The 23030-nt window shown below is 41.8% G+C and overlaps 4 protein-coding genes and 1 long non-coding RNA gene across 6 annotated transcripts; 2 read left to right on the forward strand and 3 right to left on the reverse strand.

Annotated features, from left to right (window-relative positions):
* Positions 1–15: 15 nt before the first annotated feature.
* bace1 (beta-secretase 1) lies at positions 16–4721 on the reverse strand. 2 transcript variants are annotated; one of them, XM_061281208.1, is made up of 9 exons: positions 4407–4721; positions 3684–3772; positions 3259–3475; positions 2896–3033; positions 2667–2801; positions 2454–2555; positions 2151–2300; positions 1826–1997; positions 16–1715 (listed from the first exon to the last, which is right to left on the reverse strand). In XM_061281208.1, exons 1-9 carry the CDS (start codon positions 4719–4721, stop codon positions 1477–1479), a joined length of 1557 nt encoding a protein of 518 aa, XP_061137192.1. In that variant the 3' UTR covers positions 16–1476. The 2 variants fall into 2 exon arrangements, with proteins under 2 accessions (XP_061137192.1, XP_061137193.1); XM_061281209.1 differs by lacking the exon at positions 4407–4721 and adding an exon at positions 3872–4221.
* Positions 4616–5783, forward strand: LOC133155704 (uncharacterized). Its single transcript, XR_009714717.1, has 2 exons — positions 4616–4756; positions 4959–5783. It is a non-coding gene; the product is annotated as an uncharacterized LOC133155704 (long non-coding RNA).
* Positions 5784–5898: 115 nt separating this feature from the next.
* On the reverse strand, positions 5899–7100 carry LOC133155348 (T-box transcription factor TBX1-A). Its single transcript, XM_061280577.1, has 7 exons — positions 7088–7100; positions 6850–6976; positions 6672–6773; positions 6425–6596; positions 6184–6339; positions 6021–6101; positions 5899–5952 (listed from the first exon to the last, which is right to left on the reverse strand). The coding sequence occupies exons 1-7, from the start codon at positions 7098–7100 to the stop codon at positions 5899–5901; spliced, it is 705 nt and encodes a 234-aa protein (XP_061136561.1).
* Positions 7101–8298: 1198 nt separating this feature from the next.
* apoa1b (apolipoprotein A-Ib) lies at positions 8299–9901 on the reverse strand. The gene is made up of 4 exons (XM_061281908.1): positions 9860–9901; positions 9450–9501; positions 9201–9345; positions 8299–9047 (listed from the first exon to the last, which is right to left on the reverse strand). The coding sequence occupies exons 2-4, from the start codon at positions 9490–9492 to the stop codon at positions 8438–8440; spliced, it is 798 nt and encodes a 265-aa protein (XP_061137892.1). The 5' UTR covers positions 9493–9501; positions 9860–9901; the 3' UTR covers positions 8299–8437.
* Positions 9902–13600: 3699 nt separating this feature from the next.
* LOC133155349 (trichohyalin-like) lies at positions 13601–22898 on the forward strand. The gene is made up of 18 exons (XM_061280578.1): positions 13601–13841; positions 14126–14233; positions 14387–14470; positions 14802–14896; positions 15196–15224; positions 15295–15335; positions 15500–15610; positions 15805–15858; positions 16008–16084; positions 16204–16324; positions 16507–16605; positions 16670–16731; positions 16988–17099; positions 17468–21603; positions 21701–21829; positions 21916–22111; positions 22291–22366; positions 22461–22898. The coding sequence occupies exons 1-18, from the start codon at positions 13737–13739 to the stop codon at positions 22805–22807; spliced, it is 5982 nt and encodes a 1993-aa protein (XP_061136562.1). The 5' UTR covers positions 13601–13736; the 3' UTR covers positions 22808–22898.
* Positions 22899–23030: the final 132 nt, after the last annotated feature.

Genomic DNA, 23030 nt, shown 5'->3' on the forward strand with positions numbered 1-23030 from the left:
CAAGAGTACATATCATTGTTTTAAATGACACTTTTTTCCTTTATTATTAATCAAACATTTTGTGGGCAAATTCCAAATGTTTATCCAGTTTAAAAAAACATCCAATAATGAATCGCATGTGGGATGCATGCAACATTTTTCTGAAACAATGTGTGTAAAATGCTCATGTTGTTGTGTTTTAAAGTGATAAAAATCTCAATCTCACTAACTTCAAATTCTTTTTGATCAGTAAATAAGAAATATATTTATAGACTGCGGTTATATACTCTGCCGAACTTCATAACGACAAATTCACTCCCATCAGATATTGCAATTAAAACTATATCAAATGAATTCTTGGGGTGTTATAAATGCGCCATTTGAAATAAATAACTGACCAACTGACTAAAAGCCTTAAAGGTTTTAGATTGACATTTAAAATACAATATCGATGATGTGCAACAATAACAAAATGTGGCGTACTGTCCTTCAGAACAAAATAAAAATCTGTCAAACTAATGTTATGTACAATAGATACACTTAAGAATAGAGTACGATAAGTGACATCAAATACTGACAAGGTGTTCAGCAGCTTCAAGCAAAACAAATTACGAGGTGATATAAGACGTGTTAAGCTTACATAGTTTCCCTTAAGAATTCTTTGGCGGAGTTTGCAAAATAGTGTATTTGAATAGATGTCATTATATAATGTTCAGTAGTTTCATTCATTAAATCCGTCGGAATACTTTTCACGAGTACAGCTACACGCGAGCGCGCAAACAAACGCAGACATGCTGACATCTCATTCCTTTTTCGTCATAAGCAACAAAGAGTAGATCTAAAAACACACATTAAAACCACACACAGTTAATCATGCCATTGCACACAGTGTCAATTACGGCTCCCTAAACATTGTAAACATCCAGGTCAGTTCATTGCATCAAGCTCTGTAGTATTTTTCTCTTGGGTGACCATCTGATAAATATCTGTTTCTAATCAAGTATTTATTATAAATTGAAATCATATATAGATGCTGAAAACTATTTGTTTCCCTTTTTCAGCCTTTGTTTATATAAGGCTGATCTGCATAGTAGCCTGCATGAAACAGGAACCATTTGATTAATATTTATTTTACCATCACAAGCCTGTCTGTGCTTAGTTCTAGGACACACATAGTGTCTTTCAAGTATTTTCGTTCCCTCGCAAATAAATCTTCAATTATTTTTGCTTTGCCGCACAGACGGCTTCCTGTCAATAAGCGATAGCGAAGCAGTTTCTCTTAGCATCGCCACGACATCCAGCCATAACATTTTACAGTACAGTACAACAATAAATGGAGTGGTCTCGGTCCCAAATCAAAGTGTGTATTAGATTGAGGTCATTATGACTTCGGTCAACTATTTGCATGTGATGTATTGGAAATGGGAATACAAGGCTCCTTGTTAACCCAGCTAATTTGAGGGCTCCATGATTCCCATAGTCTTCTGGTTCACCAGCTCATTTAAGAAGTGATATGTCATCAGAGAAGTCCCCCTGTGGGTGAAGGCAGCGAGCAAAGCGCCACTGGCACACCATGAGACACAATGGCAACATGAAGAGAGCACAGATACCCGCCATGATGTAGGCAATAGTCATAAGAGTGGACTCGTCCGTCTGGGGGATGTTGTAGCCGCAGTCTTCCAGATCAATACCGTAGAACGGGCCTTCCACAGAGGCTGTGCGAAACTCGTCATGAACTGGAAATGGCAGAGTGGGGTGGGTTGTAATCAGGAGAAAAAAGGTGGTTAAATTACAGTGAACTCCTTTAATACAATACAAATCTATTTCTCCACACCTTCTTACTCACCATGGCATGTGCTGACAGCAAAACCGATCCGGCTCTTTTCTCGATCAAACACCACATAGAATCCTTCCATGATAACCGCTCCCATAACTGTGCCGGTGCTCGACGGGGACACGGCAAACTTATAGCAGTCTTCCTGAGCAGAAGCGACATCCTCAACTGGCCGCAGGTATTGCTGGATAGAAAGACGAAAATGTTTTTGGGTTTATGTTTTTTTCCGCTACATTACAGCTGCGAGCAGTGGGGCTCAATAAACTTGGCTGAGTTCACCGTATAAATTGGTCCAGACTAAAATGGTGATAGCGAGACGAAAATTCTGTGCCTTTACCTGGGGCAAGATGGAGATTCGAAAGGACTGATTACGGTTTTCACTCATCAGATAGAGAGAGATGACTGGGAAGATATTCCAAGGTGTCGTTCCGGCTTGCCAACACACCAGCTGCTCGCCGAGCCAGAACCCAGACGGAAACTGTTCTGTCTGAAATACAGGCCGGGAAATGGGCTAATCAAACTACCATACGACAGACACATTTTGCCGACCCAGCAAAATTCATGTGGGTCAGCTCATCTATCAGTTTATCCCTTCAATTTGATTCCAATCTGTAGACAAATTCAATAAATGTGTACTGACTGAGGAAGCTGCTTCAATCGCCTTGACAGCGGCCTGGAAAACTTTCCGGGGTAGTCGAAGGTTCGTGGTGCCACTGTCCACAATGCTCTTATCGTAATTGTACTGCAAAGAATAGAGGAATAACAAATAATAGCTTTTGCAATCAGCATCACTCAGAAGATTTTGTTATCCTTGACTTAATACTGCTAGTGCCATCTGTGCATCACAGCTTACCTCCTTACAGTCCATGTTGAGGTCCTGTCCATTCACCTCAATACGCACGATAATGACCTCATAGTACCACTCCCTACGGATGGGAGTATACCAAAGCTCTCCCACAAAGAGGGATGTGTCTATGCCTCCGATTATCTACAGGATAAAAAAACATATAGTACCCTGCTGGCCATGCACACCGGATGATATACGGACTCATGTGTTTGTATCACTGCTGCGCATGTCTTACCATGCTCCCTCCAACAGTGGCGCTGCCCAGGGAGTAGTTTTGGGTAAAGCCAGCACCACATAACTGGAGAGAGAAGAAGTTGGGGACAGGAGTCTGGCGAACCAGGGAGTCAAAGAAGGGCTCCAATCTCTCATCAGGCTGAAATAAAATGATATTTACTTTTAATTATTATTTGGGGTTCATTTTAGTCTTCATTTGAAATATATTATTAATTGCAAAACAAGCAGTAGGAAAATGGGATTCTTTTTTGTTTTGGTGTAAAAAAATTTTTTTTAAATAAACATGAAAAGCTCTCGCTAGTTTTGCTTTTTAATTTCCTTAACTGACGTTGAGGAAAAGCAACAATCAGTGCCTATACCATACCCGTGCTATATCAGCATAAGCCAATCCAAGGATTCCTTCCCAGTTAGATCCATTGATGAAAAAGCGATCGGATTGGGTGATTGCAGCAATGTTGGCACGGAGCGTGGCATTTGGGCCGTGTGGGACGGAGACGAGATCTGTACCCAACTCGCCTTCCCATCGACCCTGGGTATATGGGACATACACGCTTCTTCCAAGGTCCCGGTAAGAGGTGGAACTGTTGATGGACAGCAATAACCATTTACCGATGATCATCAAATGCATAGATAGTACACACAGATCCTATCTTTATGCATTTATGAGGCCCATTGTCATTTGATGTTTTTGTAAGCAAATTAGTTCAAAAATGGAATATATCAGGGATTTAATTGCAAGGCCATGGCAAGAAATTGTGTATTTCTACTGCTTACTTTGAGAATACTCACAGTGAGCGATGATAGTATCTGCGCAAAAATGGATGAGCAGCCGCTCCAACAGCAAAGTTACTGCTTCCCGTATCCACAAGGATGTTCAGCTAGAGAGTGGAGAGAAACAGAAGTAATGTTTAAATATGCCCATATGAAAACAATACTTGTATAAAAAGAAAGTTAGTCTGAAATCATGCAGTAAGTACATCAATCGTTTCCTGTATTTGCATCCACTCATCACCTCCGACACCACACAGTCTAGTTTGTCCTCTTTTGTAATGTCCTGAGTGATGTTTCCTGTCACCCTGAATGTCCTTCCCCTCTGTCTCCAGTTGAACCTCTCGGGTTGCCCATTCAAATCTCTGGCTCTTTATTTGGCTCCTCTTTGGTTTACATCTCAATGAGAGTATCATATTTTGCAGTCTGACAAACAATGAATGAAAGTTAACTAGGACATCAGCATAATTGCTAGATTAGGTATACCTAATTCCTATTGATAACTAAAGTTATATTATGCACATTCTCCACGTTATGACATATAACCTTATTAAAAAAAAAAAAAAAAAAAAAATCCATGCATAATTTCACAGACTACCCCCCAATTTTTGCCAATGTATTTAAATCGCTCGAAATGCAGCGCTCCGAATATTGTCCGACAAAAAATGCTGACGTTGATATAAAAAACTGACTGCAATGTCAGAGATTTAATTTTAATTCCACTTACGATTCATACTAGGTTACCTTTTGCGGAGGAGAGCCCACAGCCATCTCCACGTAATAGCCCTGCCCGGACTTCCCCCGCAGGTTGTCGATCATATCTACGAAGTTGATGCCGCTGGGTGTCACTCCCCTCCGCCGGCGAGCGCTCATCCTCCTCGCGTGGCCACCCTCGAGGGGCGGCGGTGATTCGGTGCGAGCTCCTTGGCTCAGAGGCAAGCGAATAGCTCGAGGCAGGCCCGAAGTGTTCGGCACCGGTTGGCCGCCGCCTAGCTGACACAGAATAGTCCACGCCAGAATTGCTGGCAGCAGGCGAGGTTGAGCTCTCGACGACTCCATGATGGAGCACAGGACCGTTGCAACTGGAGATGATGGTTTGTTTCCGCTCAATTTGACATTCAGTTTCCGGCGACACGGGATAGTGGAGGTGGCGAGCGAGCTAAGATGACGGCTAAACCCATGACACAGTTGACCGTGCTCTGCCTCGGTGTACTGACGTAATACCACAACGGAGAGTGAAACCTTCCTTCTTCACACTACTGAAATTCTCACTAAAACGATCTACATCATCTTCAGGCAACCCTCGGTGTTACGGAGAGCTCGGGGGCTACAACAATCGAAGGCCCGCGGCTTTTTCTCTCGTGGCGTCGGACGACCGAACGCAGTGATAACAAGGAGGCTGTCCGGCGGGTTGACGACCTACTCGCATCCGCGCCCTTTACAAAGTCGTTCATCTTGTTCACCACCTCCCTGCCTCCTCCCGGTCTTCCTCCATCCGCCCTACTGCATCTTCAAGCTCGTCAATCTCGCATCATCGTTCACTGGAAAAAGGGGCATTGACTTCCTGTGAGAACTTTCAAAATAAATGTTTTTTCGAAATAAAGGTCAGATGTGACGGCATCCAGTTTATCGAGCACTAGTATTAAGCATAGAAAATGTTTTAAAAGTACAGTTTAGTCAAGTACAAGTGGAGATTTTTATTTTATTTTAGATATCTGTTTTAATAACACAACGGGGAAAAAAGCTTCTCTGTTCACAAATAGTTTGACCTCTTATTTACTTACATGGGCCTAATGGAGGTAATAATAAAACGTCGTTGAAAATGTGAGTCACTGATGATCTCTCTCTCTCTACGACACATTGTTGCTTTGAGAAGATCCGGCACATTCCCAGTAAGACGGTAAGCGGAAGGAAGCCGGAGCTCCAAAATCAAAATTTCCATTGTTGCTTCCGACTACTGCATCTGTGAAGTTGCAACACTGTCCACTTTGCTCCATCAGATGCGAGACTGCCTCCTGTGCTGAAAATGCAAACAGATTGTGTTGTTGTTACACTTACAATTGTTACAAAACAATTAATGATTGTAAATTGTAAAAAAGACCAGAATAAAAAGTTACAGTACATGTATAGTATTTTCAGATATTACAATGAATATTATAGTACATCCATGTACAGAAAAACATTCCGCCACTCACTTTTTAAGCCCCTTTCCCTTCCTGTGTTTGTGACATTGCGCTCAGTCCTGTCCTCTGGTGGATGCCACATTCCGAGAGGCTTGGGAATGTTTCCCCTGGGTTCACATAAAGCATTTATCTGACACACCTTCTTGAGGACAACCTTACTCTGGATTAATTGTACAGTGTACACTAACCAATCCTGTGTGTCTGTTGTTCTGAAGCCTTTCGCAAATGGATTGCTAGCTATCTTCAGCTGAGTGATCTGGAAGTAAGATAGATTCAATTCCATCAGTAAGGACACATCTGAGAAATATTTCATTCCAAACCTGTCTGGGTTTTCCTACCCTGTGGTTTTGATAGGCAGTGACTGCCATGAAGCGAGTCTCGGGGAAGGAGAAGGAGCAAAAGTTTCTGTGTGCATTTAAATGGCTGTTGGGCGTTGTATCCACATATACCACGTGGAAGCGTGGCTGGTAGCGATGCATTGAATTCAATATCATCTGGCGGGGAGAAAAGGAGAAAAACATTTTGAGCAAAAAATGTTTTCGAGGAAAGATTCTTGGAAACAAAAGGACAAAAACTGACATGTCCATTGTCATCCAGCAGGTTGTTGGTCAGCTTGAGCGTGTCAAAGGACACAGTCTGCTTCATCCACTGGGCTCCACGAGCTGGTGAGTCCGGGTGGAAGTGCATCCGGCTCGGAGCCGCAATATCTGCTCGACCTGCTACCAACCAGGATGAGCTGTGGAATGCATATCTGACACACACCTTATAACCTAACTCACAATGGAATTGAATTTAAGATGATTAGATCATCATTGATTATATTTACCTATATCTTTTATCATCTACAGGAATAAAATCCATGAGCAGAACATATTCAGCGGTAGGATCCATTCCCGAGATTCGCACCTGGAACGTCGGAAACATCCTCCTGCCAGTTTTTGAACAGAAATGAAATCACAGGGGGAATTTCAAGCAGAAGGAGCAAACAGAATTTTAACAATTACCTTCCAGCTTTGGTGACGATCATTTCAGTACCTAGCTCATCAAACTGCTGCCATAGCGAATGCATCTCCAGCTGAACTCTGACCTTATTGACTGGCGGGACCTTAACGTTCAACAGCGATGGACTGTCTGTGCAACACATCGAAGATAATGTACAGCTTTGAGACAGTGTTAAACCTGAAGAGAGAACATTATACATAATCATCATCACATAAAGATACGATGTTACTCCATACTTACCATTCCTCGACATTCTCATAAAGTTTAGGGATTGTATGGCGAGTGTGTTCTTCTTGTAGCAGCTCCCTTTTTTATATCAACAGTTGAAAAGATGAAAAATAATAATCGCCCACCAAGTCTTCCAAAAGCGCATCGCAACATTCGTGAGAGAGTGGTGGGAGCATCGGGAGTGCGGGTAGCTTTTATACATCTTCTGACTCTCACTGGGGACCACAATGCCTTCCTCATCCATTATAGTACACATAATACCACTGACATGTACTAGTCACAGCTGCACATGTCTATGCGGCCCCAAGAGCTGTCACAATTAAACACACATTTTGGCAACAAATCACACATCCAAGCCGTGCTTACGTTAACGCCTATTTGATTTAGCCCAAAGCTGGCTTGTAACACATTATTAACTTTCAACTTATAGTTACTTTGTGTGGATGGATGTAGACTGAAAGAAATCGATTCGATTTTTTATTGAGAGTTTGAAAAGCTGAGTTTCATCACCACACTGATTGTACGACTCTTTAAAACTGAATACGGAAATGAAATCTGTGTTTATTGTTATTGTCTTTATAATTTGGATTTGGGTGTGTTTGTGTACACGAGGGCACGAGCCGATTTGGTGGTGTTGAAGGTTTTCAGCCTGGGGTGTTTTTACTCTAATAAAGACCGGACTTAAGTTTGTCAATAAACCAGGTCACATTGTGGATTTATCAACTCATTAATCACAGTTGTGTGATCAACGATGACCTCTCAGCAGGCTGTCTGCCATAGCTTCACGTTTCTGAAAATATTAGAAAGTAAGGAAAAGTGATGATTTGAGAGGTAGAAGGATTCTGTCCTTTGGGATGGCATTCCTGGAATATCCCTTTTGTATAAAAAAAGATGTATAGAAAAGCTCTACTGTGGTTTATTTTAGCTAGTTTATTTCAAACTAGCATGAAAACAACCAAATAAGCTATTTTTACCGTTCTGAACCACATGAGACATTTTGTTTCAATATTTCTTACCCGGTTATCAATTTCTTGAACAATGGGCATCGAAAAAAAAAAACACGATTTGCCCGAACGTCAGACATCCATTGTGAGTATTAATTTCAAAATAACGTTACAGGTGGAGAGTATTGTGTTATTCTGTGTGACTTCAAATTAAAAGATCTCACTTTTTTATACGACATGATGAAAGTGTTTTAAAATTAGGACAACAGCACGAGGAGAAAGGTTTTCATAAACAGTCAGATGTTTATTCAGCTGTCTTTTGCCAGAACAGGTTTCATGAGACAAGCATCATCACAGATCCGCTTGTGATAGCCCAACGAAAGCATGCATGTGCTAAGTGTGTACGTTTTCATTCAAATTATGCTTCACTAGCACTGAAGGTTTGGAAGATGTTCTGGAAGATAGTTTGGAGTTTCGTCTTGACATCTTCAACCAGTGGGTTAATCTTCTCTCTCAGAGCAGTGAGATCTTCTGCTTTGATAGATCTGGCATGGGCGTAGGCCTTTCCAATCTGGTCTTTGTATTCCCCCACGTATGGACCAATCATCTCTCTCAGCTCCACCAGACGAGCATCCACCTTGGTGCGCACAGCTTCAATGATGGGCACGAGAGCGGTCTTGGTCTCCTCAACGTTGACGGAGATCTTGTTGCGCAGGTCTTCCACAATGGGCTCCAGCTTGGCTTTCAGAACATTCATCTGAGCATCGTGCTGGGCCTGGTACTCTGTGATCACAGGCTCCAGAAGCGCGCGGTACTCTTCGATGTGTTTGTTAACAACCTCGTTCAGCTTTGTTTTGTAGGGGGCGAGTTGCACCTCCAAGGCATCAACGTCCTTCTTGACATTATCTCTGAAGGTTTGAGTAACATCACTGAGTGTCGCAACCACACCGTCGGTGACGGGAGCGACGGATTCCTGTACGGTTTTGAGCTGAAGGTGAAGATCATCCAAGCGAAGGCTGATTACGTCTCTGGTTAAGAACAGGGAAAAGAAGAACACTTTTTAACAAGACATCAGATACTTTGAAATGCGAAAGGTGAATCAATCATTCGCATAATTCCATTGTTAGATCAAACAGAGTGTAGGACTGGTTTAAAAAAAGATGTCAATGAAATGGCCTTACTTAAATTCTTTGTACTCTGTATCATCAAGGTGACCCAAGGCATTTTTGACACTTTCTTTCATTTGAGTCAGATAGACGTCAACAACAGCCCGGGCATGGGCCAGGGAGCTGGGTGCATCAGCCTGCAGAGAAGCAGCCTGGCAGCCTGTGTAGGGAAACATATGTTAAGCATAAAAAAAAAAAAATCATTGTTGAAGGAAGTCCAGAAGATTCCCTCAGATGGTCTCTAGTACCAATCAGAATACTCACCAACGGCCAGCAGCAAAGTGATAGCGAGAGCAACAAACTTCATGATGGAGGTCTAAAAAGAAAAAACAAACGTGGTTCAATAGTAAACAACACCAGCAAAGACGCTAAAATGTTAGACTCAGGTATCCAATAAGAATAATCTAACCAAAGCATCAGAGTTCAACTCCGAGTTGACCCAAAGAATTAAATGAAAATGCGATTTGGACTGCTCTTTGAAATAAATCCAGACATAATCAGACACAATAATAAAATTAGCCTGTGCACATTCTTGACTAGGAGTTTTTTCAGAAGATATGATTTTCTAAGGAGCAGAAAATCGGTGCACTCTGTCTAATAGATCAAGAAATTCTTTTGCCAAACATCCTTGTTCTACATCCCCAAATCCCACTTGCAGCGATGGCTTGTCTTACCTGGTGGAGTTCTTGAGGAGACTGTCAACTTGAGCAGGAGCAGACCTTTTATAGCGCTCAGATATGGGATGAGTCGTTGCATGGAGGCGGGAGGGAGGTGTGGGAGCTGTGTCTCCGTGGAAGTGGACCTCACCCCCCAGCCATCTCCCTTAGCAGGGGACCAAGTTAAGAGTTCAATGGTCACCTGCTGCGAGATCACTCGTCATGCACACAAAGACTTTTTATTCTTCTGCAGTCTAAGAGCATATGGCATAACATCACTAAATAACTCTTAATTGTTATTCGGTAAACTAATGAGAGGTGAATAATAGATGCTAAATAAGGACTGTGTAAAACCAGACAAAGTTGAACTCAAGTGTTACGGGACGGGGGAGTAGAATACAGGATAAGTCAATAGTGTAGGTCTGCAAAAGAAGGTGAAAGTTCAGATGACTCTATTTGAACTAGTTGGATTAGCCATTTTGTTTGCAGCGGATGAGACATTCACCTTGATACAAACACAGGCAGGACATGTCTACGGAAGATTCCATGGAATTAACACAAACTCCAGTGTCTCGTCACAAAAATTAAAAGCTTACTAATTGGGCCATGAACACATCGCACTTCAATTATACATCGGAGTGCAGTAAAATAATTGTGTGTGATTTGTGCGCGTGGGTGCATGTGTGTTTGTGTGCGTGGGTGCATGTGTGTCAGAGAGTGTAAATTTGGTTAATAGGTCAAAGAGTGGCGTGTGCCACGCTGATGTTTGTTGCCTTATCTCGTGGACTTTGCCACAGTGGCTTCATGTGATGAAATTCAAGGAAAAGGAATGAATGTACCCCATCACCATCAGCCACATACTACACTATACTACACAATATAGTGAGTGGCTCGATTGAAAGTCAGTTAGCCATCATCGAACATTGACCCGTGCAAAGCTCTCGATTGCACCGTCACTGTACAGCGGTGTACAGACAAATCTGATAAGGATGATCCACATATCAGCTGCTGACTTCAGAGCTGCTGACCAAGATGAAAATGGGCCTCTCAGAGGAATGGCTTTTATCTGGGACAGCAACCTTTGAGATGGCACTCAGTGCATTTCATCGATTTGGCATTCACACTTATCCGTCCATCTAGATAAGCGCCGTAATTGTTATCAAGAGGACCTCAGTGCTCCTCCAACCTGCTCATTTCATAATGTTTGTACTGCAACGACAAATGTTGTGCTAAGTTTTTCAATGTGTGCTTCTATTAATCATAATTTGTGATACATTTGACTTGTTTGATAGGCAGACAGGTGCAAAATGATTTTCAAGAGCTAATAAATATTTGATTGGCAAATCCACCACTTGATCAGACTCTGGCTGAGGGTCAGAGTTCATTTCATTGTTGCAGCTGATTTCATAATGGAGCACCGTTCTAAAACCAGCAGGGGAGGTTATCTCAGCTGTAAGCAACACTGAGGAGCTCTTCGCTTCCAACCCTATCCACCCCCCACATTATTTCAGATTAATCCGTTCAACCCTCGTGATGATGTTTTTGTCATGGCACATCTGTTGACCTCTGCTTTTATACTTGGGTCAAAGCTGTGGTTGTGTCATTGTAGGTTGCTTGACTCTATTTGAGTGGGCAAAGCAAGGTCATTCAAAATGAACTCAAATAACCAGAATTATTCTGGATTTTTTTTATTATCATCCAATATTCAAATGATTACTAAAAGCGAAAATATTGTTTTCCAAATAGCCTGCCATGAGGTAATAGGTGACTATACTATCTTTTTTGTTTATGAGCGTCGCCATTTACCTCAAGAGATAAGGAACCTGCCAATACGCAGGGTTTTTTCAAAGCAAAAATGGGGTGAACAAGGGCATGCAAATTTTTTTCTTTTTTCTATTTTTGGGATTGTTACTACTTGAGATGTCAACCAAACAATACATCTGTGGGTCTCCTGATTATATACGCATGTGATTTGGTGAATCATTTCAGACTCAAGGCCAGTCGGTGGGTGTCTAATACTCAAATTGCCCAACAAGTGGAGGTTATTCACCCATTACCCAAAAAGTCAAACCAGCCACATAAAAAAACAAAAACAAAAAAGGATATGAATAATAGTCAGTGAGCTCAATCAAACAACAAAAATCAAGCATAGAACAAATCAGTCTCATATTTTTTCTGATTTACATGACATAACGAGTAGTTTCCTATGCTGTGAATTAGTTCGGGTTAGAGTTGGAAATAGCAGACGCGCGCGCGCGTGCACGTGATTAATATGAGAAGTGTGCACATTCGGTCGGACACGTACGGTAGCCGTGGTTTCAAGTCCTACGGTAGGTGACGTCATGCTTGAAGGTGAACTGACGCTTTTTTTTGTACACGCCTTGAAAAATACTCCTCTCCCAAATGTAACCAAACGAAAATAGCAGAAAGGCGAAGCGCGAGACAGTTTTAACATGTAACCAGTTTTGCATCTGCCATTTAAAAAAAACAAAACATTTTAGCGTCAGTCCTCCCCCTGACTGCAGAACAAGTAAAATAGCTGCTTGTTGCATTATGCGCCGCTATTATATGAGCATTTCTCACAAAAGGTTTGAATGAAACATTTGCCATGAAGCATCCTTCACCTGTCACGTGTGTGACGACGTGTGTGACGAAAATGCTTTTGACATCAGATTTGTTCTCCAAAATGACCGGGGGATCGCCTTTTGCTTCCATAACGCTCGTCTTGTCTGCTTATAGGTAAAATAAGAATTATTGTTATTATTATTATTATTATTATTATTATTATTATTATTATTATTATTATTATTATTATTATTATTATTATTATTATTATTATTATTATTAATTTATTTTTACATATAGGCCTTCTTGTTAGGTGTCAGCAGTAGCTATGAGTAGCTTGAAGAATTCAGAGTCTGATCACTCTGAAGAAGGTAGGTACTGTGTAAGCATATCCTATGCCTAAACATTCAATCCAATTACATATATGTGTCCATTTTGGGGCTGGCTGAATCCGATAACTGCCCACTGGTCGATATTAATTCCTGTTATTTCTATCAGATATCAGGGTGTACGCATGGGACATAGGAATTGATCCAGACAATGAGCCAGAGCTTTTGTGTCTAGCTAGGGAAGCTATATTTGCCCATCTGCCCCCAGGGTGGACTGAAAGGTAAGTGATGCAGGCCTCCATTTGGACTTCTTTATGGTTTGACAGTGTCAATTATTTCCATAAGTGACTTATGTTTATTTATTTAGCACTTTTCCACCTGCAAAGAACATGTTGCTAATTAGTGAGTATATGATGACGTCAAGATTTTACATACAAATGATTAACACACCGGTTAAGTGAGCCAGTGGATAACTGACTCGGGCATAGTTGATACAAAACTGTCAGACATTTTTATGTGGCAATATCTACAAAACTGGAGCGACATTCCTGTCAGCGTTCACGGTTTGACCTGTTTATAATACAACTTTACCACCATCTTGTAGCATCTCGGTGCCAAGGAACTACTCGTTGAAGTGAGTTGAGAAACCGTAATGCTTTGGCGTCACCTTGTGGCTTCTACCTGTACGTACAGGCAATTCTAAACATTTTAGGGAAAACTCAATTAGAGAGGATTGCCGTTTGGCTTCTACGAATAATAAGGGTTCACTAACTATTTGACACATTTGATGTGCTCATGAATGTACCTGAGTGGGACTTTTTAGACTGGATTTATTGCTGTTTGATTTATAATTTGGTTTTTCAATGTGCCAATTACGTTCTACTCTTGACTACAACTGATTTTACCCCAACAGCTATGATGAAAGTGGAAACCCAATATTTCACAACCACTATTTGCAGACAACCACTAATGAACACCCCTGTAAAGTGCAGTACCGTAAAATGGTGGCTCAGGAACGTGAGCGTATCCAGCGCACCGGTGCCGATGGAGGCTTTGTAATCCAACTGGACAGAAAAGAGACTGAGGAGACTAATAATACCCACGCAGTGAGTGGCTTAAAGATAAATACACACAAGGGTGAGCCGGAGAGTCTCCCATCTGACTAATAGGAAAAAATGTACATATATTTGGAATCACACAAATTGCTGTCTTTGAGCTCTTTGTCCAGTTGATAGATCTCTGACTCCATGCAATGTAGTAAGCATCTAGATTCTAAGGTGAAAAAAAATCACATTTGTCTGGCGCCACTTTTTAATGTTAAATTCCTCCTTCGACTTGGTTCTATCCATCACCAGATCGCAAGCAAATATTGTGTTTCTTCCTTTTTTAGGCACGTTTCTTCAGTGGATTCTTAAGTTTAATAAGCTGCAAGTGTGATGAAACAACATCCCTGACACTGATCAGCTTTGACGACGATGTCATCTTCTCAGAAAAGGAGGTACATTAACACGTGTACACTTGTCACGTCTTAAGAATTCAGAGGACATTTTGCTGTCATGTACAATTATATAATTTGTGTCGAAGTTAAATTGTTTTATTCATCTGGATGTGTGTGTTGCGTTAACATGTGTGCACTTGTGACCACATCTAGTACTCTGGGGCCACTGTTAGTGGCGGTCTAGCAGAGAAGTTGGAAATCCTTCGAGACCAGAGTAGCGGCTCGCCACTGCAACAGGTACATAAACTTGGTTCGAGCCAATGTTATCCTGTTTTCTCAGGGTTCTAAAAAAACCCTTCAAACTTCAGCTTTAAATGCAGAGAATTTGGTTGTACATTGTACATATGAAAAATAAAATTTGGTTGTACATTGCACGTGTGAATAATAAAGCTTTATATATATCGTTATACATTTATCTATAATCCACTCATTGTGACCGTTAATGACTTAGTGTTGAGTTGTGAGATTTTGCTAAATTATTTTAACTTAGTCCACACTCATATTATAATGCTCTTTTAAGGCATGTAGTATAATCTTTCATTATTTTCTTTTCTAATTAAATAATAAGCTGTCTAGCGGATTTCCGATCTCCGACAATTCTATTTACTGTGATAGTCAGCTGGAGACGGATGACAAAGATGAGGAGACTGATACTGACAAGAGGTTTGTTTTGTCTTTTCATTTTGTTTCATGATGTCATCAATGTTATAAACAGACAATAAAAATCATTTGATAACTCCTAGAATTTTCCCAACTATTTTACAACGCTACCTCTGACAGAACAGAATTACTTGGACTCGTCTTCATTATGTCACGTGTGTGTGTGTGACTTTTGACATTTCTTTCTTTATTTATTGGTTTATTTATGTGTTTATTGGTTTATTCCTTGGTTTATTTATTTATGTTATTGTTTAGTAATACAACTTAAATTGATTTGCACCTCTCGTTCAACACTCCTTCAGCCCAGATGAATCAGGAAATGACTCCTCTGGTGAGTATTACAATAGTGGATCATAAACTAGAACACAATCAGAGCACTGATGCTGTTTGTGACCCAGCAGCCAAAGAGGACCAGGAGAAAGACCTTTTCAATAAACCTGAAGTAAGTAGAGTAATTGGTAAATAATGATTTCTATCAAATCTGTGTGAAATTTGCTGATGACGAGTGCAGTATTTCGTTCAAAGTTTTTTAATCGACAGTTGAATCCATTTAAATCTACTCCAAAACACAATAAGGTGATCCAGTGAAAATGTTTGCTTTGTCAGCCTTCTTTTTACAGAGGATTCTTGAGTGTTTTAGGCTTTGGGAAGGGTGAATGTTTTTTCTATGCACCTTCAAGAAGTGATCATGAAGACAATGGCATCTCTGCAAAGGAGGTAACTATATATCACAATTGCTCATTAAATATATATCGTTTCAGTTGTTGGCAGAACTAGTTTTGTAAACGTGAACAATTTGTTGTTGTTTTTTTTGTGCGTGTACAATTGTGTACACTTGCTGCTGATAGTTAGCTGTAACAAATGCATTCCCAGCGAAACTTGAATGTTCTGTGCATATTTTATTTTGTCAGGGTTCCTTTCACAGTGGATTCTTGAGTATTATGCATACCAGGGAAGATGATCAGGTAGATATTGGTCTCATGGCTGAAAAGGAAGTGAGCAACACCAGTAGATGAATAGCAAAACACAATTGTCGCAGGGGCTCTTCTGAGATCTTGTTGACTTGAAAGTGTTGAATTAAAAGTTTGCTTTTTGTCCTATTTGTGTCCTGAAGAATCCTCTTTGCTTTGACTATCTGCTAGAGATGGATATCAAAGAACAGGCAGATCAGGTGACTGAGGCTCCCGAAAGGTTTGTCTTGTGATCTTTTTGTTTTGTTTTCTAGAATATTCTGTTATAGTATTTCTAGAAAATAGTGACTGATCGAATTTGTGGTTAAATTTCCCCACTCTTCTTATCGTTGCCTGCAGCCAAGCAGAATCAAGCAACGAGTCATCAAGCAAATACGTCTGGAGTAAACCAAAGTATGGATACAACACAGGCACTTTTGAGGGTTCAGAAGACGAGGAGGAAGACGACTCACCCATAACAGTTAGTGGCTGATGATGAAAGTATTAGTTTAAGTTTAGCACAATGGCAATATAGATACTGTGTTTCAGTTAATTTGCTTCCACTAAGATTTTTTTTTTTTCATTGCTTGTTTGTTTTCATTTTATTTTGAGAGGGTGGATTAAGATGTAATGTACATGTTTGTGTTTGTATTTGTACCGTAGGACTCAGCAGTGGCCATCAGGGTTGCAGATCCAGCAGAAGAGATAACTGAGCTTGAGGTCCAGTCTGACGACCAAAGTCCAGAATCACCAGAGGAGGAGGTTAATTAATTAATTAATGATTAATCAAAACTTGATCATTATTTTGTTCTTGTTGTGTTTTCAGGTTTCAGAAAGAGTTTTGGACAGCAGTGATTCTGTTTTTGAGACAGAGACTAGTAGTAAGAGGTTTGTTCTTCTAAATTCAATCATGAAAGACACTATTAGCCTAAAAGCATCAAATCAATCACAATCGTCGGACTGTTCTGATTATCTAAGAACACGACGCCTTTTAGCTGAGCTGGCTTCATCACTTCGTGTTAAATGCAATAAGTTGTCATTTTCAAAGAAATGACATGAAGACTTCAAAATTAGAAAATAAAATACAATTTCAGAGTGCCAGCTGTGTTTTTTGTGCGTTTTTGTACCATTGTCCTCCCTGTAGCCAAGACGAGTCGGGGAACGACTCCTCTGTTGAAGATGAGGACATCCAGTGCGGTGTTACTTGTGGGCACTCACTAGCCAAGCACAAAGAAGACTTTCCCAAAACAAGTGATGTGAGTGGATGTTTGAGCACATGAACGAACGTCAAAGTCTCTGTGGAATAATTTACGTTGGCTGTATTTTATCATGCACTAACTTATTTTAGGAACAATCACCAACAGTCATATTATTTTTTGTAACATATCAGTAGTCACAGCGATCACATTTCACGCCAACACTGATTGTTGTCGTCTACTTTGAGAAGTTTGGAAGTGGGCTGAAATTTAATTTACCCCATGTAGAGAACCCAATCTCCACATAAGAAGGTCCGAGTGCTAACCTCCAATACACTGTGAAGCGCTCTTTAAAACACAAGAGTTAAAATATTAAATGCGTCCAAACATCTTCCCAGGTACATATTTTTGAATTACCTTGTCAACAGGTACCAACTAAGGAACTGCTGAGAAAGACGGAAGAGGAGAAGGAGGAGGAGATGAAGCTGTTTGAAAGGGAGCTGGAGAAAAAAAGACAACTCCGGAAGGAGATCTTTCTGGATGTTGAGCAATCAAAATGGCAAAAAGCGTTTTGCCAGGAGGATCTGATGAGAGATGAAGATTGGCCAGCGGATCAGTCAAAGAAGGAAAAGGAAATGATGTTGCGTCACCAACTAGACCAGTTGCGCAAAGAGGAAGAGGAGGAAATGGAAGAATTGAGGATAGAGAAAGACAAACAAATGTGGCAACAAAATGAGGCGATAAGGAGAGAAGATAAGTTAATGAAGGACAAGGAGACAAGTGTACAGCTTCACCAGGAAGCATTGAGAATGAAAGAGGAGGAGATGGATCAAGTTGAAACTGAAATGAAGACAACACATCTCCACAAGGAGAAGCTTTTGAGAAATAAAGAGGAGGAAGTAGAGCAGTTCAAATGGAAACTGGAGATGCAAATGCATTCCTGCCAGAAGGAAGAGGAGCTAGAGCAATTGAGGCACATCCAGGAGGTACGGATTAGTCGACAAAAGGAAGAGCTGATAAGCGAGGAAGAGGAAGAGATTGCTCGATTGATGACGGAAAAAGAGACAAGAGTCTGTCGACAAAAGGTGGAGTTGAGGAAAGAGGAAGAGGAAGAAGTGGAGAGATTGAAGCACGCAAAGGAAATGAGACTTCGTTACCGCCGGGAAGAACTGAGAAAAGGGGAAGAGGAGGAAGAGGAAAGGTTGAAGACCGAAATCGACATGAGGAAATGTTTCTTTGAAGAGGAGCTCAATAGAGCTCAAGGGGAGGCAGAGCAGTTATTGATGGAAAAGCAGATGAAGCGGCAATTCTGCCTCGAAGTGCTTAGGAAAGAGGAAGCGGAACAAGCGGAGCAGTTGAAGAGGGAAAAGGAGAGACGGATGTTTCAACAAAAGGAGGAGCTGATGGAAGAGGAAATGGAGGAGGTGGCACGCTTGAAGAAGGAGGTGGATGAAAGAATCCGTCGCTACCTGGAAGAGCTGACATGTGAGGAAGAAGAGGAAGCACAGCAACTGAAGCGGGAGAAGGAGATGAGAATGCAGCACCACCTGGAAGGGCTCCAGAAAGAGGAGGAGGAGCAGGCGGACATTTTGAAGAAGGAGAAGAATGTTCGATTTAATCTAAGCCAGGAACAACACCTGAGAGAAAAGCAGGCGGAGGAGGAGAGGTTGGAAAATGACATTGAAAGGAGCAAACGTCTTCATGAAGAGGAGCTTCGCAGGGAGGAAGACGAGGCTCAGCAAAGCAAAAGGGAAAGGGCCGCGAGAAATCATTTACGACAACAAGAGGAACTCAAGAGACATGAAGAGGAGCAAACGGCGAGAGACAAAATGATGCGGCTGCACCAAGAGGAAATGAGGAGAGAGGAAGAAGAGAACGAGCAGTTGATGAGGGAAAAGGATTTGAGGAACTCTCTCTTAACCGATCAACTTAGCAGAGAGGACGAGGAGGAGGAGGTTGCGTGGCTAAGGAGGGGCAAAGAGATGAGAATCAGGCTTTATCAGGAGAGGCTGAGAAGAGAGGAAGAGGACGAGGTGGAATCTTTCAAGAGAAAACAAATGACCAGAATGGGCCTACACCAGGAGATGCTTAAAAGAGAAGAAGAAAAAGAAGTGGAGCAGCTACAGAGGGAAAGACAGACGAGAATGAGTGTCTTCCAAGAAGAACTGAGTAGACAAGAGGTGAATGAGTTGGAGAAATTATGGAGGGAAATGACAGAGAGATCAAATCACCTCCTGGAGGGGTTGCAGGAAGAGGAAAAACCTTTGACGATGGAAAATGCTGGGAGAAAAAATATTCAGTCTAGCAGTGAAGGAAAGAAGGCAAAACGGCTAAAGCGACAGAAGAAGGAGAGAAAGTTGGAGAAGGCCAAATCATGGCCTCGCAGGAAAGAGCACAGCACAAAGAAAGAAGCAAAAGGGCTTTTTAGGGGGGAGATGGAGAGACCAAGGATGGACCATGGAGAAGAACTCCAAAGCGACAATGAGGCAGAAAAATCGAAGGGAGAGATGACACAATCATGGATAAGTCTGGAGTCCAGCACAGAAGGAGAAGTGGAGGGGCAATTTGCAAAGAAGATGGATTCAAGAACAATGTGCCATGGAGAGGAGAGAGAAAGGACACAATCGTGGCTAACCCAGGAGTCAAGCGCAGAAGAAGAAGTGTTGTGGAAATTTCCAAGGAAGATGGAGTCAAGAACAATGCTCCATGGAGACGAGACTGCGGTGAGACAGTCGTGGCCAAGCCAGGAGTCCAGCACAGAGGAAGAAGTGGAAGTGCACTATGTAAGGCACATTGGGGTAAAAACAAGACTCCGTGGGGGAAGACTAAGAAGTCAAGATGAGGAAGTCGGCTTCTGGGAAAGAGAGAGCAGAGTGCCGCTCCGCCACGAGTTGAAAGAAGATGAGTTTGAAAGATTTAGGAGAGAAAAGACGAGATCGTGGCCCTGCAGGAAGGAGCACGGCACAAGGGAAGGAGTGAAAGGGCTCTTCATAGGGGGAACGGAGACGCAAACAAGTCTCCATAAAGAGGGCTCCAGAAGTGATGAGGGCGAGTTCTTCAACAAAGAGAAGATCCTTTCGTTGGTCCGCCAGGTGGAGCTGAGGAGAGAAGAGGATGAGGTACAACAGTCGGAGCGAGAGAAGACAAAAACATGGCCTCGGATGAAGGAGCGCAGCACAAAGAAAGAAGCAAAAGAGCTCTTTAGGAGGGAGATCGAGAGAAAGAGAATGCTCCGCGAAGATGAGTCGAGAAGTGATGATGAGCAGGAAAAGGGGCAGATGGAGCTCCATCTGGAGAAGGTGATGAGGAAAGAGGATAAGGAACAGCAGTTTGAGAGAGAGAAGGCAAAATCGTGGCCACGCAGGAAGATGTTTAAAGGGGAGCTCCCTAAGGATGAACTGAGAAATGAGGATGAAGAGGAAGGGAGCTTGAGAAATGGGCTGAGAATGTCGCTCAGCGAGGGGGAGTTGAAGCAGACTGAGGAGGAGCCAGAACGTCCAGAGAAAGAGAAGACAAAATCAGGGATTTGCACAGAGGAAGATATCAAATTTAGATTGATAAAAAAAATTGAAACACAAACAAGTTTCCATGCAGATGAAGTGGGGGATGAGGAAGATGAGATATGGTGCTCCTCAGGAGATGAGGAAAAGAAAGGCCCGGTGGGGAGTCAGAAGCAGGTAGAAAGGTCAAGACAGGAAAATGAAACGCATGTCCAGCAGGAGGTAAGAAAAGATGATGCGGAAGAGGAGGATTTTTTAAAAGGGCAAAAACAAAGAAGGATTTTTCTTATCACTGAAAAACTGAAGCGAGAGGAAGAAGAGGAAGTTGAGGAGTTACAAAGAGAAAAGGACACAAGAATCCGCCAGTACAAAGAGAAGCTCCGAAGAGATGAAGAAGTTCAGGCAGACAATTTAAAGAGAGCAAAGGAGCAGAGAATTTGTCTCCTTCTGGAAGAACTGAAGCAAGAGGAAGAGGAGGAGGCAGAGAGGCTGAAGAGAGACAAAGAGATGCGAATGAGTCTCCTACATGAGAAGATGCAGAATGAGGTTGAAGATGGGCAATCCAAGTGGGGAAATGAGGGAAGAACTTGGCTTCACCAGGAGGAACAGAACAAGCACGGAGAGGAGGAGAAAAGGACTCGAGAGGACCTGCGGAAAGAGGACAAGGAGGAAGCCGAGGAAACAGCCCAGGTAGGACAATCAAGGAACGAAAAAGAGAAGACATCTCATCTCCAGGAGGAGGTTCAGGTTCAGAGAACACGTCACAGCCAGGAAACATCGAGGAACGCTGAAGACTACGAGGACGAGCAGTTCACAATGGAGGTGAAGCGAACGCATTACTCTCAAGATAATCTGAAGACAGAGGAGGATAACGACGCAGAGCAGTTAAAGGTCGAAAGTGAAAATAGAATGGATCGTCTCCAGGATGAGCTGAAGAGAGAAACGGAGGAGTTGATCAACAAATTGAAAGCTGAGAAGCAGAAGAGAACGCGGCTCCGACAAATAAACCAGTGGGGGAAAACTGAGGAGAGAAAACTCAAGACAGAGTACAAGGAAAGGCTGAAGTAGGAGAATTGTATTTGCTCTATGAAAATGTATTTGTGTAAGGCATTCATCGTTTTTTTACAAGTATCAAATATTTAATTGATTGCTCACATACAGGGATTTGCGGCAGTATCTCCTGGTCAAGAGAAGAGATGAGGAGACCTTGTTGGACAAAATGTTTGAGGAGAAGGAGAAATTAACAGAATCTGCTTGGATGGATAGAGATGAAGATCAATTACAGTTCAGGTTTGGCATACATTTTCACACAAACACAAAACAGTGCAAAGGAAAGGCTGAGGAAATTGATGATGTGTGATGGCGCTTGGGTTCAGGCAGGACCGTAAAGCTGCCATCGGAGCGCTTTGCCTCGCAATCGAAGACGAACGGGAAACTGAAAATGACAACATGAAGGCTGAAAGAAGGCAATTCTTTGAGCGCATTAGGGCGGAGCCAGAAGAGGACCTGCATGAACTGAGAACCAGATTTCAGGAAGACAGGACAGAGAACCTGACATGTTTAAATCCAGAGGTATGGTACCTGTTAAATACTTTCATCTTTTTGTCTTAAAAACATGTCTCCCTACCCATTTTTCACATATAGAGCACACGTTACTCCTAGAGTTGCTCAGTAAATAACCTATAGCCAAGTGATCTTTGAAATGGTATTGAAATGTCCAATGGGGTAAACCAAGCAATTTCCTGATTTAGATTGTCTCTCAGCATGCACGGGAGAAGACTTTCAACCCGGAGTTCCGCAGCACCTTTTCACCAACGAACGGGCCAGGTAGTATTGCTCTTATTACACTTTTTATTGACAACCCAAAATACTAAGTATAACTACAATACAACTTTAACTGTCTCTTATTTCTTATCCATAGCTCCGGAGCCCCAACACGAGATATTTAGTGCTTTCAAATCAACTTCTCAGAGGACCAAAACTGCATATCCCTCACCCTTTAGGCCGACTCTGGCAGCTCCCCATCCCAGGAACACCACACCTACCTATAGTACCACTCATCCCTCAATGGCTACCTCAGAGTCCCTGCTCAGTCATGCAAAAGCAACACTGCCTGCAAACCTCTTCATCACCACATCCTTGAGAGAAACATGCATGACGAATCCTTCTGTAGGCTATTGTAGTCAGCTGGGCCTGAATAGATTCAATGAGATCACGATTTGTCGTTTCCAAAGACAAAATTCACAATGGACTGCTTCTCCACTGTGAAGGCAATCTAATGAGTAGTTGATGCAGTGTATACATTTTATTCTGCAAAACTCTGTACAATATCAGTCTGGTGAAGTCAAAGATAGCAAATAAATGCATTATTTCGCTCAAATCAGAGATTTCAGAAGGAGTAGGAAAACAAATATTTAATATTATCTAAAATTATAAAAGTGCCTTAATATATTCGAATGATAGAAAGGTTTATTTATTTCAGTAGGGTCTA

Source organism: Syngnathus typhle, linkage group LG6, assembly GCF_033458585.1.
Source record: "Syngnathus typhle isolate RoL2023-S1 ecotype Sweden linkage group LG6, RoL_Styp_1.0, whole genome shotgun sequence".
Classification (NCBI taxonomy): Eukaryota; Metazoa; Chordata; class Actinopteri; order Syngnathiformes; family Syngnathidae; genus Syngnathus; species Syngnathus typhle.

What these genes read in the sequence shown, in the direction of transcription:
- bace1 (XM_061281208.1), bottom strand. Translation starts at nt 4,721, where the DNA reads ATGGAGTCGTCGAGAGCTCAACCTCGCCTGCTGCCAGCAATTCTGGCG. An exon ending in CCACTGTTGGAGGGAGCATG is followed by an intron (nt 2,802 to 2,895) that starts GTAAGACATGCG and finishes TTTATCCTGTAG; the next exon opens with ATAATCGGAGGCATAGACAC. An exon ending in CGATTGAAGCAGCTTCCTCA is followed by an intron (nt 2,301 to 2,453) that starts GTCAGTACACAT and finishes CCTGTATTTCAG; the next exon opens with ACAGAACAGTTTCCGTCTGG.
- LOC133155348 (XM_061280577.1), bottom strand. An exon ending in ATCGTCACCAAAGCTGGAAG is followed by an intron (nt 6,774 to 6,849) that starts GTAATTGTTAAA and finishes AAAAACTGGCAG; the next exon opens with GAGGATGTTTCCGACGTTCC. An exon ending in AGGATTGGTTAGTGTACACT is followed by an intron (nt 5,953 to 6,020) that starts GTACAATTAATC and finishes ATGTGAACCCAG; the next exon opens with GGGAAACATTCCCAAGCCTC.
- apoa1b (XM_061281908.1), bottom strand. Translation starts at nt 9,492, where the DNA reads ATGAAGTTTGTTGCTCTCGCTATCACTTTGCTGCTGGCCGTTG. An exon ending in CACTTTGCTGCTGGCCGTTG is followed by an intron (nt 9,346 to 9,449) that starts GTGAGTATTCTG and finishes TTCCCTACACAG; the next exon opens with GCTGCCAGGCTGCTTCTCTG. An exon ending in ACAGAGTACAAAGAATTTAA is followed by an intron (nt 9,048 to 9,200) that starts GTAAGGCCATTT and finishes GTTCTTAACCAG; the next exon opens with AGACGTAATCAGCCTTCGCT.
- LOC133155349 (XM_061280578.1), top strand. Translation starts at nt 13,737, where the DNA reads ATGGTGGCTCAGGAACGTGAGCGTATCCAGCGCACCGGTGCCGATGGA. An exon ending in ACTTTCCCAAAACAAGTGAT is followed by an intron (nt 17,100 to 17,467) that starts GTGAGTGGATGT and finishes CCTTGTCAACAG; the next exon opens with GTACCAACTAAGGAACTGCT. An exon ending in GAGTACAAGGAAAGGCTGAA is followed by an intron (nt 21,604 to 21,700) that starts GTAGGAGAATTG and finishes GCTCACATACAG; the next exon opens with GGATTTGCGGCAGTATCTCC.